At 41.1% G+C, this 13,479-nt stretch overlaps 1 protein-coding gene across 8 annotated transcripts in view; it reads right to left on the reverse strand.

Moving 5' to 3' along the window:
• TCEANC2 (transcription elongation factor A N-terminal and central domain containing 2) overlaps window positions 1–13,479 on the reverse strand; it is a 45,206-nt gene that overhangs the window by 16,711 nt on the left and 15,016 nt on the right. For all 8 annotated transcript variants that reach the window (XM_082359121.1, XM_082359120.1, XM_082359119.1 and 5 more), the window contains one exon: window positions 10,152–10,293. In XM_082359121.1, coding sequence (XP_082215247.1) covers window positions 10,152–10,293 — 142 coding nt within the window. The remainder of the gene's footprint in view (window positions 1–10,151; window positions 10,294–13,479) is intronic.

Genomic DNA, 13,479 nt, shown 5'->3' on the forward strand with positions numbered 1-13,479 from the left:
TTGTCGAATCCAATGGACCTTTTCCATCGTGACATTACTTGATACCTCTGTGGCATCTGACACTGCTGCCTTTTTCCTTCTGAAATAGTCTCTTCCATTGCTTTTTTTTTTTTTTTTAAGAATTTTCTTTTTTTTTTTTTAATTTATTTATTTATGGCTGTGTTGGGTCTTCGTTTCTGTGCGAGGGCTTTCTCTAGTTGTGGCAAGCGGGGGCCACTCTTCATCGCGGTGCGCGGGCCTCTCACTATCGCGGCCTCTCTTGTTGCAGGGCACAGGCTCCAGATGCGCAGGCTCAGTAATTGTGGCTCACGGGCCCACTTGCTCCGCGGCATGTGGGATCTTCCCAGACCAGGGCTCGAACCCGTGTTCCCTGCATTGGCAGGAAGATTCCCAACCACTGCGCCACCAGGGAAGCCCTTCCATTGCTTTTTGAGATACCACCTGTTACTGATTCTCCTCTTCCTTCTCCATCTCTTCTGCTGGCTGTATATGCCTTGCCCAACCTTTAATTACCTGTGAACCCCAGCTGGGACATTGGCCTTGGCCTCTTCTCTTCTCTCTTCACCTGTTTTCCCTGAGTAATCTTACCCACTCCTGTGGTCCAACTACCATCTGCAAGCAGATGACTCCCAAATACGTATCTCTAGCCTAAAGGCTCTCACTGAGCACAATACTCAAATATCTAGTCCCCTACTGGACATCTCTACCTGCTTATTTTGCAAGCACCTCTAGCTCAACATTTCTAAAATGGAAAATGGAACTCATTATTATCCCCCTCAGTCCCTCCTCCTGTATTTCTTGTCACACATGGCACTAGCATTCACCCATTATTTTAGGCTCCTTAACATTTTTTTTTAAAGATTTTTTTTTTGATGTGGACCATTTTTAAAGTCTTTATTGACTTTGTTACAATACTGTTTCTATTTCATGTTTTGGTTTTTTGGCCCCAAGGCATGTGGGATCTTAGCTCCCCCACCAGGGATCAAACCTGCACCCCTTGCATTGGAAGACGAAGCCTTAACCACTGGACCGCCAGGGAGGTCCCTAGGCTCCTTAACATTTCTTGCATCTTTTCCTTTCCCTCACGTCCCTCTTTATTCTCCCTGCTGCCCTGATTCAGGTCCTCATCACCTCTCCACAGGTCTACTGCAATGACTTACTAATCAATCTTTGTCCCCAGAGTGGCCTTCTCCAATGCATCCTCTATATTAAAGTCAAATTAACCTTTTAAAAACACAATTTGATCACATCATTCCCTTACCAGAAGCCCTTCAATGGCTCTCTCCTGTGTCCTCAAATTAATTTCTAAGTATAGATTCAAGCCCTCGATGACCTGGAATCTCTTTGGCCATACCTCTCACCATATCTCTCTCTTTCCTTCCTCTCCTCAGTCCCAGCCCTCCTACCCCTTTGGCCTCCAGGTGCTAAGTTCTAGCCATAGAAAGCAGTTGGCGTGTCCTTGATAGGGTCAGGCTGTCTGGCCTTCTTACATTTCTGTACTTAGCTCACACTGCTCCCTCTGCCTAGAAGGTTTAAATGCCCACTTTTCCCTCTAAACTTGACATAAACATCTTGGGGGCAGAACCCCATACCTTACTCCTTACTCCAAGATACATTCCCAGCTCCCAGCATAGTGCCTTACCACAAAACAATCAAGAAATGTTTGCTGAACTGAATCAAACAGTTATATTACAAAGAAAAAAAGTTTACATTTGGCTTTCAAATTGGCTTTGTACTAACATTTGAATATGGATGCAGTTGATTGGGAAAATCACACAATTGCAAACAAAATAATGGAACTATACTGTAAAGAATTGAATGAAAAGTTTCTAATTCTTACCCATTGCTAAGAATCCTTCCTGCTTACTACTCCAGATTTTATAGGAATTATATCATTTAATTTTTTATAATTACACAATGAAGTAAATACTATTATTATATCTCTTTTTACAAAGAAGCTCAGCCAAGCAACTTGCCCAGGGCTTCATAGCTAGTAAGCATGGAAGCCAGGATCTGAGCACAGCAGCCTGACCCCAGAGCCTGCATACTTAACGCCCCAACACCCTGTCCCTCTCTGTTATTAGGGACTGGCACACAGAGAGTGTCCAATAAAGTTCTGTTGAGATAATGTTGTTCACCTTCTTGATATTCCTAAATCAGAAGAGCCAAAGGGCAGAAGTCTTCGACTCTCAGGCCAGGGCAAGGGAATCACTGCTCTTGGCCTGCAGGGGGCAGTACACCTCACAGATACTCCCACAGGAGCCCCACCTGGACTGGTCAGGAGGCTCTCCCAACACCAGGGAAACCACTCCAAGAAGGGCAGGGGCTATGAGGAGACCTGGGGGATGCAAGCTTTGCAAGCAAGAGGGTGACAGAAGGAAGAGTAACAGCAGGGAAGGCACTGAGTCTGGGGCAGGAAAAGAGGAGAGAGGAGACCTAGGGAACACTCTTCTATAAAAAACAAGACAAAATGACAAACTTTAAATGAAAAAGGGAATTTCATGATAACAATAATGACAGCCACTGCACTGAATGATTTACATTTAAGTCAATGAATTCTCAGAACACCCTACGAGGTAGGTGCTATAATGATTCCCCGTTTAACAGGTAAAGAACTGAGGAACTAAGAGGTTAAGGAACTTGTGCAGGACATGGCAAGTAAGAAGCAGGGCCAAGTTTCAAATGCAGGCAGTTTGGCTGCAGAGCTCACGTATTAACCCTATACTGTTGCCTCCAGTGATCATACAGTCCTACCTCCTCCTGATTCAGATGGAAAAAATGAGGCTCCATGACCTTTCCCCAAGGTCACAAGCTGGTCAGTAGCTACATCGAGGAAGTTAATGATCTGCAAAAAGTCATTATTTGCTCCATGAAGTTTATGTTAAAGCAAGCAGTGCCACTGGCTGGTCTTATGATCTAGGTCAAGTCCCCTGGGTTTAAGAGTACCGGGCTTCTGCATCCCAGCACATTGTTAAGACAAATTCCCTGCAGGAAGCGGTCTTTTGCTCATTTAACAAACATTATCAAATACTTAGTAAGTACCAGGCCCTGTGCTAGACCTCGGGATAGAATGTTGAACAAGACACAGCCCTTTACTCAAGGAGCTCCAGGTAGGTCTAAGCACAGGAGAAGACAACTAAACAAAAACAGTGCACCAAAGTGTTACAGGTCCTAAGATAGTATTGAAGGGGGAAACCGAGGGAGGGCCAAAAGGACAGAGGAGTCAATTTGGGTGGCAAACGGGCCAGGGAATACCATGAAAGAGGCAATTCTCGTCCTGAGTCTTGACAAGCAGTAGAGTGAACAAAAGCATAGAACCTGAAAGAGCACAGACTAATTGGAGGGCTGTGGTAGGCAAAATAATAGTCCCTAAAGACATCCATGCCCTAATCCTCAGAACCTGTGACTATGTTACCTTCCATGGAAAAAGGGACTCTGCAGATGTGATTCAGGTTAAGGACCCCGAGATGGAGAGATGAGCCTGGATTACTTAGGCGGGCCCAATCTAATCCCATGAGTCCTTAAAGGCAGAAGAGACAGAAGAGCGGGTCAGAGAGATGAGGTGTGAAAAGAATTCGACCCACCATTGCCAGCTCTGGAGATGGAGGAAGAGAATCACAAGCCACAGAATGCAGGTGGCTTCTAGAAACTGGAAAAGGCAAGGAAACAGATTCTCCCCTAGAGTCTCCAGAAAGGAATGTAGCCCTGCCAACACCCTGATTTTAGCTCACTGAGACCTGTACTGAACTTCTAACCTATAGAAATGTAAGATAATAAATCTGTGTTTTTTAAACCACTAATTTTCTGGCAATTTGTTATGGCACTATTCATAGATAATGAATACAGGAGCTTATCAGCAGTTCAGGATTGCTGAATCTATGGGACAACCTAAGAACAGAAGGCCATTTGAAAGTTCCTTGCCACTAACTTATCCCATGAACTTGGGCAAGTCAAATCACATACCCATTCATTCACTCACTCACTAACTCATTTATTCATTCAACAAACATTTTTAGCTTCACCAAGAAGATTATGTTTCATCTGGGTCTTAAAAGACAAGTAAGAGCTTGCCATGGACAAGGGTGCATCTTTGGGTTTCAGGAGGTGGCATGACATGGCATAAGTCCACCTTAGCTTTGTCGCTTATTATTTGGCTTCCCGACCTGGGGCAAGTTACTGTAAACTCTCTAAGCCTCAGTGTTCTCATTTGTAAAATGAGGAAATCAGTGTTCTCATTTGTAAAATGAGGAAATAATAATATTTACCTTATAGAATTGTTATATGGATCAAATGAAGTCGTAGATGTGAAAGCACTTTGTAAGTACAAGGATTTTTGGTGTTAATCAATTATAAATGAAAATCAGATCAATATGATGGACTTAAAACTTCTCCCAGAATATTTATACCTACAGTATTGCAGAAGTGGGGCATGCTTGCCTACCAGGTTGAGTGCAAGGTCTAACTCCACTGCCTCATCAGCCATTTACTCAATACCCACGCCCACTGGTTTCCTTTATAATAAAGATATTCGGTCACAGAGGCCCCATTAGGTGCCAGATCCAAAGGCTTTTGCCCAGCTGGCCCTCAACTCCCCAGACCACTTGAGAGCAGTGAGGTTACTCACTTCCCCTGCCTCTCAAAACACTCTCCTCCTCAGTCCGCGTGTCACTGCACAGCCCTGGCTCTCTTCCGCTCTCTAATTACACTCTTGCCTCTTCACCGGCTCCTCTTCCTCTTCCCATTTCCCTGCCACGGATATTCTCCCCAGCTCAATCCTTCAGCCCTTTAATCTTTTCTTTTACTCAGAGAATTCATCCACTTAAGTGATTTTAAGCAAATGCTTCCAGGCGAATGTCTTCCAAATACATATTTTTAGTCTAGATCTCTCATCTGAGCTTCAGTCCTACATCTCCAACTGCCTGCTGGACATTTGCACCTAAAGAGTTTATGTCAGAGCAAACACTGACTAAAATGAAAATACTAGGAGAAAACTCCCATTTGAAGTACACAAGAAAAGGCACTAAATTCTGATTTAAAAGAGGTGAGCTTGAGCAGATGGCAGAACCCATAGAGATGGTCCAGTAAAATAAAGGCACATATGGCTGGGATTCAGGGCACAATGGCAGTCTGCTAACCAAGAAAGAACACTGTCCCAAGAGACCTGGGTTCTCATTACATCTCTGGTGCTAACTCACTATATGGCCCTGGATAAGTCACTTCATCTCTCTGAGTCTGAATTTCCTTGTTTATAAACTAAGGTAACTAAACGGATTTAAACGTTTATGATATTGACATTAATAAAGTTCAGAAACAGAAAACAAAAACTATAAGATCTCAACAGTAAATGGACAAAGAACACAAACAATTCACAAAAAAAGGACAAAGTGCCAATAAATAAATAGAAAACAATCCATTCTATACAGCAAATGAAAACAAGACGCTATTTTTACCCAGTAAATTAGTAAGATTTTAAGAAAATGGTAGCAATGTAAATTGGAACTGTATTTCTAAAAATCTAAGATTCAGAAATGGATCAGGACAGGAGATGCATACCCAGGAGTTGTCTGAATTAAGGCCTCAGTTAAGCTGGAGAAGTGGATGGCCTCTCTGGCTAAGTGCTCTAAAGCAGCAGCCAAAGACTGAGGTCTGAGCTTTCTGGAAAAGTACCTCCTGTGAGAGGACAGGGGACAAAGACGGAGGAAACAGAGAAAGGCAAGAAACAGGAATACAGAAAGCTAGAAAGCGCCATGGAGAAAATCTTGTTTGATCCTGTCATTTTCATTAATTTGATGAACATATCCTGAGCATCTGCTATATGCCACACTAATGCTTGAAATGCACTGGTGAATAAAATATATTGCATGGTCTTGCTCGCATAGAGTTACTATACAGTAAACAAAAAATAACTCAGTAAATAATTAAATAAGTAATTACAAACTCAGATAAGGGCTTGAAGGAAATAAACATTTAAAAAATAGATAAAGAATTGGCGGGGCTTCCCTGGTGGCGCAGTGGTTGAGAGTCTGCCTGCCGGTGCAGGAGACGCGGGTTCGAGCCCTGGTCTGGGAAGATCCCACATGCCGCGGAGCGGATGGGCCCGTGAGCCACAATTGCTGAGCCTGCGCGTCTGGAGCCTGTGTTCCGCAACAAGAGAGGCCACGATAGTGAGAGGCCCGCGCACCGCGATGAAGAGTGGCCCCCGCTTGCCGCAACTGGAGAAAGCCCTTGCACGGAAACGAAGATCCAACACAGCCATAAATAAATAAATAAGTTAAAATTAAAAAAAAAAAATTAAAAAAAAAAAAAAAAGAATTGGCAACAAGTTCAGTGTCATTCATACTGACGGAAAAGAGAGTAATCAATGGTCTCAAGTTCATGGTTCTGGGAAGATGAGAACTGAGACAAGACTACTGGGTTTGGATAGAATGAAATAACTTGTGTCCTTAGAGAGAAGAATAGTGTTTGTGGGAGAAGCCAGCATGGAAATAATTTAATGAAGGAGGGTAAGGGGCAGAAATGGGAGTTGTGATTATTAATCATATTTAAAGGAATTTGGTTATAAAAGGAAGAAGTGAAACGAGGTATCTGGAAAAGATGGCAGACAATTAAAGGAGAAGATTTAAGTGTATCTGAAGGTAGAAATAAAGAGCCAGTAAAGGGGGTATGGGTGACAACAAAATGAGAGGCATCATGCCATCCTCATCTCCACAGTCAATCCTTACAAAGTCTGGTCCATTCTCCCTGATAAGGTCTCCCTACGAACCTGTCACTCAACAGGTTAGGTTCTCTCCTATTTTAAAAATTAGAACTTTCTTCAATTCCACATTCCTTTCTGATATTGCCACCTCTCTCTTTCCTTTCAATACCAAACTTCTTGAAAGAGTTGTCTGTTTTCACAGTTCATTTCCTTACCTCCTCCTCACTCCTCAAGCTTCTGCCCTTAACCTTGCCTTTGAAACTGTCCTTACCAAAATCATTAATGACCTTACTTTGTAAAATCCAACGTGCAATTTTTAGAATTAGCTTCTTTGGCCCTTTGACAACAATGGACACTGCTGACGAATCCCCTCTCAGAAGCCCTCCTTCCCATTCCATGACAGCATTCTCTCCCATTTTCCCGCTCACACCTTCTCCATTTCCTGTGAGCCTCATATATTGATGTGCTTCAGGATTTGGGACTTGGCTCTTTGCTTTTCCTACATACTCTCCCTGGGCAACTGCCTCAGTTTCTAACTATATGCTGATGATGACTCTCAAGTATATATTTACTGTCCCTCCTTAGCTTTAGCCTTGTACATCCAACATTCTGTTGGACATTTCCTCTTGGATGTCCCACAATAGTGGGACACTAAAGAAACTGCCCAGAACTTTTTGAGAGACAAGGAGACATATGAGCTAAGGGGCATGGAAAATAAAAGATCTAACAAATTTCTAATTGTAGAATCCCAGAACAAAGAAATAGAGAGAATAAAGGAGACATGCTTTTGAAGAGATAATGGCTGTAAAACTTCTACAAATGAACATAAATCTGCAGGTTCAGAAGTAGAATATATCTAGGTTAAATTAAAAGAAATACATGCTGTGATAGCCTGTCTACAAGATAGCCCCCAATGATCCTCACCTCTTCGTATTCATAACCCATGTGTAGTTGTCTCCCAACTGTACCCAGGTTGGTCTGTGTGATCAACAGAATATAATAGAAGTGTTGGTATGTTACCTCCAAGATTAGATGATAAAAGACACTATGGTTTCCATCTTGGTTATTCTCTCTTGGATCACTTATTCTGGGGAAAGTCAGCTGCCATGTCATGAGCAGCCCTATGGGGAGGCCCAGGTGATGAGAAACTGAGGCCTCCTACCAGCAATCCCATAAGTGAGCAGTTAGGAGCAGATCTTCAAGCCCTGGTCAAGCTTTCAGATGACTACAGTCCCAGCCAACAGTTTGACTATAACCTCTTAAGAGACCATGAGCCAGAAGCACCCAGATAAGCAGCTCCCTGATTCCTGACCTTCAGAAAACCTGTGTGAGATAACAGACACTTAAGCTGCTAAATTTGGGCATAATTTTTACACAGGGACAGGTAACTAATACGCATGCTAAGACCAAACAGTTTTGAATGGCTTACAAAGAGTCTTCTCCATCTGGTCCAGACTCTGTCTCCAGCTTATTACATTTCAAGTAAACAAAACTTCTTTTAGTTTTTGCAATGTACCGTGCTCTCTCCCACCTCCAGCCCTCTGTACAGCTCACGTGATATACCCAGGCCTGACACATTCTTTAACATCTTTTCTACTCCCAACACATATACTCCTTGGGCTAACTTCTCCTCATCATCAGAGCACTCATTGCATTGTATGATAAAGTCTTGTTAAATTGCCTGTCCTTCCACTAGACTGCAGGGTCCAAAAAGGTGGGACAGTATCTGTCTCCTTCATCATTATGCCAGCATAGTTCCTAGCACAAAGAAGGTACTCAGTAAATATTTGTCCCTTACAGCCCACAGGATAGGGACAGGCAGGAGGCTAAAGGTGGAAGAATGTAAACATTCTCAGGCAATGATCCAAATGAATCTTCAGGCTAGCAACTGACCAAGGAACCTGTATATTCCACACAACCTCAGGTTATGGTAAGGCTCGGGATAGGGTCAAGACTCAAAAGTTGGATGGTTTCCAGCTCTTCTTAAGTTATACCCCCTTGTTGTGGTTTCATTATGATTCTTGAATTGAAATCTCTGAACATCAGACACACCCATTCTTGAAAGCATATTCACAATGGTACTCAAAGGACAAATAGAAATGATTTTTAAAAAATTATCATCTGTTCTGTATTTGTAGGACAATTCCAGACTATTACGTTGATATTTAAGATCTGATTGTAAGTGGTATTTGTGGTGTGCTTAAATATGAACATATACATACACATATGTACATGTATACATGTCATAAAATATTAACCACTAGTACCCTCTACTGGTGGAAATACCTTATCTGCTCATATGAATGGTCTTATTGCCCTCTAGTGACCACAACCTATAAAGAGAAAATCTAGCAGCAGATGGGAGACTCTCCTTGGCTATAATGATAGGGTTTTATGTTCTTTAAGCATCTAATTTTCTCAGATTCTGGTTTATATTACAGGGGTGCAACTCTCCAGACTCTTGGGGGAACCTCGGGGGAATTTCACACAGCTCTTGCCAGCTGTTAGCGCCAGTCTGAAGCTGCTCTCTCTCCTGCTTCTCATGAACAAGAGGTCAAGGGGAGGCAGAGAAGGCAATGGCTGCACTGGTGAGGGCAAGAACAGCAGCTGTGAACGACTACCCTGGACTCCCTGGGGACTTGGGAGCAGCTTGAGGAACACATGTTGGCCCTCCCTCGCATATTATTCACAGTTGTGTACTGTACTAAAATGGTAATTCAACGTAGTTCCTGACTTACCTCTTAAAATATCTCCAATGCTGTAATAAATGATGTAGCAGCAAATGTTGCTATTATGTTGTTTTTACAAACCATGCTTTGGAAGTTATTTCTACTCAAGACGGAAAAGCCAAGATTTAAGTGAAATGTCGCCTCTTCTATGGAGCCTTTTCTGAATTCCCCAGATGTAAGACTACTCTGTCCTCTGTGCCAGCATATACCTTGTACAGATCAGAATGGTACCATGGACATTATTTATATGCTTTTATTTTTAACCTATACTATTTTACTACTCCCATTTGTCTACCTGCTTGTTTCTCCACCAAACCCTAAGTTCCTTGAGGTCACAAATCATGTCTTCTTCATTTTTGCACACCTAGCATCAAGGACACTCAAAACGTTATCCACAGATCATGCTAGTTACAAGTTCATGCAATAAGTACAGAAACTGAAGTAAGCATTTAAAACTTCTATAGCAGTTTGACAAAGTACTTCTACATTTGTTGAGTATAATTTTTTTAAAAAGTAGGGCTTACATTTTGTATATTTTAATTTCATTTTTCTGGTAATTTTTATTATATTTTAGAAGTATTAGTCTGCAACCAATGGAGAATTTTTTAAACAATGATCTCTCACCACAGATAGTTTGAGAAGCACTGATATGATAATGTCTGAGGGAGGGAGGAAAGGAGAAAGGAGATAAAATATAAGCACTTATAAATTCGGAAGGAACATACCTATCCTTGTTGATTTTAACACTTCCTTGGAGGGTATTTTCTTCTTTAATTCTTGTAAGGCTTCAACTAGATTCTCTTTGGTTTGATTAGGAAGCTCCAACATAGTTTTCCATCTTTTTATGTCTTCTATAACCACAACTCTCTGAGAAAAAGAAAAGTCATTTGGAAAATGGAACATTTTCATTAGAAAGACATCTGCCTTCACCTGAGCTAATGGGGTTCCTATTGACATATGAATTATTGATTATGACCTGAACCAAAGCACAATATATGTGATGGCCCCAAATGATGGGTAATTGCTTAAAAGCAGCTCCTGCTTACTGCAAATCAGGAAGAGGGTTACATCTATTAGGAAAAGTGCAAGTTTTAATCTTACCATGTCAGACACCACTGGGCACTTAGCACTGAGAGGCAGTAAGGAGGGGAAGAAAAGAAAAACGATGCTGAGGTGAATCAACCTTATAGCTCACTTAAGTATCTTAATTCATAGGCAAGGACAGAGAGCAGAGAAGTCATAAAGAGATATTTATTTCAACAATAAAAAGCACACTTCAACAGCTCCCTACTTCCTAGATGGTAAAACTCAACCCTTTCTTGTTTGAAGAATTTTTTAAAACTTTAAACACATAAAAAGGTAGAGTAACTCACTATTTATACTGAAAAAAAGTTAACATTTTGCCATTACACATAAAATAATAAAACACCGTAAAGTTCAAGTCTCCTTACACCTTTCGCCCTTCATTCCCTTCCTTCCGTTTCTGGAAGAAACCACTATCTTAAAGTTGACACAAATCTTTCCATTAAGTGTAAAATATTAACAATTAAGGAATCTGGGTGAAAGGCATAAGGAAGGTCTTTGTACTGTGTTGCAACTTTTCTGTAGTTTTGAAATTATTTCAAGAATTTTTTTTTAAGTAAATTGGGAGACAAAAAAAAAAGTCGCTTTTATAATTACACAAAAAAATTTTTTTTCTTGTTTTTATCATTATTACCCTGGGGAGGTGGGCCCGGTTAGGGACTGGGAAGGGGCACGGGGGCCTCTGATAAATGTCCTGTTTCTTGATCTGGATACTGGTGACACAGGTGTGTTCTCTCTGTGAAAATCTGTTAAGACATACATATTTGTCTACTTTTCTACATGCATGTGATAGTTCAATAAAAAGCAACCCAAAAAGTCTCAACTCCCTCCCTGGCTGGGGTCTAGCCTAGCTGCCCGTGGTGGGAGAAGGGGATGTCTGGGGACTTCTCTATTTCCCCACCTTTGCTTCTCCTCCTCCCCCATCTGCTTGTTTGCTTTGGTCTTTGGCCCTTCCAGGTTCGAAACTGGGAAAAAAAGCAGTAAGGGAAAGCAAAAGCCTTATTTTTGGTTGTGATGCTACGCTCATCAGGTTTCAGTGCTCTCTAGACTTGGCAGATATTCATGAGGTGTTTTTGTGGTTCCGTAGAGAGCGCCCATGGTTGAGATCTCACCTGCAGTTCCCACAACATTGGCAAGGCCTCTTCCAGCCAGCCGCTTACAGGTCCACTCTAAGTCTCCAGTTTCTGGCAATTGCTTCACCCACTCTCTCTCTGTAGGGGTTCCACTGCCCTTCCAAGGATCCTTGTGAACTGAGCCTCTTTAATTCAACTCCAGGCCAGTTAGCATTTTCTCCACTATGCCCATATCTTTGCCCTGAAAAACTCTGTGCATAACAGCTTTCCCACAGCAGCCACTTCTCCTTCTTGTGGCATCAGTTGCCACCCTGTTTTTAGACTTTCCCAGGCACAGGTCTGGTCTCTGTGTCCACCAACTCCAGGAACTGAGGTCACGTTCTCCAAGTGAAAATACCATAGCCCTCCCACTTTATCCAAAGGAATTCTATCTCCTCTCTTTCTTTACTTTCAACTTTCTTTATTGCCTAAGGTAGGTGATAGGTTGAGAATTCCAAAACTGGTCTTCATTTTCTGCCTTCACAAGTTCTGTATAGATGGTCTAGAATAACATTTGGGAACACATTTTATAGCTATTCCTTTGTTCTCAGCCTTTAGGAGCCCTAGCCAAAATTGAGACAGAGCCCTTTTTTATGATCTGTTACAATATAAAATACTATTAGTGTTAAATGGTATGACAAATGAATTGATGAAGCCAGGTAAGGGATATTTTCAGTAGGAAGAAGGTGTAAATATAATATTCTGCAGCTTGCTTTTTTCACTCAGTATAATTTCTTGATTTATCCATACTGATACGTATAAACCCAGTTGATCTATTTTAATAGTATTGAATATTATTCCATTATTTTTATATACAATGTCTTAGAATTTTAAAATCTAGTCCCCTAATGGATAATTAGGGACGTTTTCCCCCCTCACATTTTCCCTATTATAAACATTGCCTCAATGAACTCCTGCCTATTATACATTCATATGTCTTCCATCCTTTACTTTCAACTTTTCTGGGTCATTATGCTTTAATAGCCTATGGCTGCTTTATTTTGCTCCTCCTCCCCTATCCAATCTGAGAGTTTCTATCTTTTAATAGGCATGTTTAATCCATTGGCATTTATTATGATTACTGATACACTGGACATACTTTCTCTTTGCTTTTTTCTTCTTTTCTTATCTTTTATTTAACAGCCTGAGTTTTCTTTAATCTTGTTTTTTCTTTCATGGTTTGGAAGTTATACATTCTATTTCTATCATTTTAGTGTTTGCCCTTACAATTTTTAAGATACTCAATGAAATCTATACCAGTATCCTCCTCACAAGTCTCTACCTTCTGAAACGCTTATTAGAAATATACTTGGTCTCTGCCTGTCCTCAAGTCTCTTAACTTTTCTGTCATATTTCTATTTCTGTGGGATGCATTCTAAGTGATTTCCTCAGATCAAGCTTTCAATTCAGCATTTCTCTCCGTAGCTATGACTTACCTACTTTTAACCTGTTCAATGTGTTTCTTTGTCAACAAATATGCTTTTTCATTGGACAAATTCTGTTTTTGTTTTTTTCTCTAAATCTGCCTGTTTTCTTTTCATACTATCCTATTCTTATCATTTCTATTACTTTCATTATCCTGTGAACATTTTAAACATATTTAAGGTCTCTTTCAGACTGTTATCTCTGCTTCTTGGAGTAGAAATTCTATTATTTACATCTACCTGCTCATCCTCCCTCCTGGTAATTTATTTTATTGTAGAGTTTTGTAATTTTTGACCATGAATTCATCTTTAATGGGGACTGTTTTCCACAGGAGTCCTGTGTACTCTAGGTTGTGATGTGTCTTAACAGGGAAATCTCACCTTTGCCTTTGCCAAGGCCTTTGGATTTCCCTGGTTCTGGGCCAGTTTTTATG

This window comes from Balaenoptera borealis, assembly GCF_965194805.1.
Source record: "Balaenoptera borealis genome assembly, chromosome: 1".
NCBI lineage: Eukaryota > Metazoa > Chordata > Mammalia > Artiodactyla > Balaenopteridae > Balaenoptera > Balaenoptera borealis.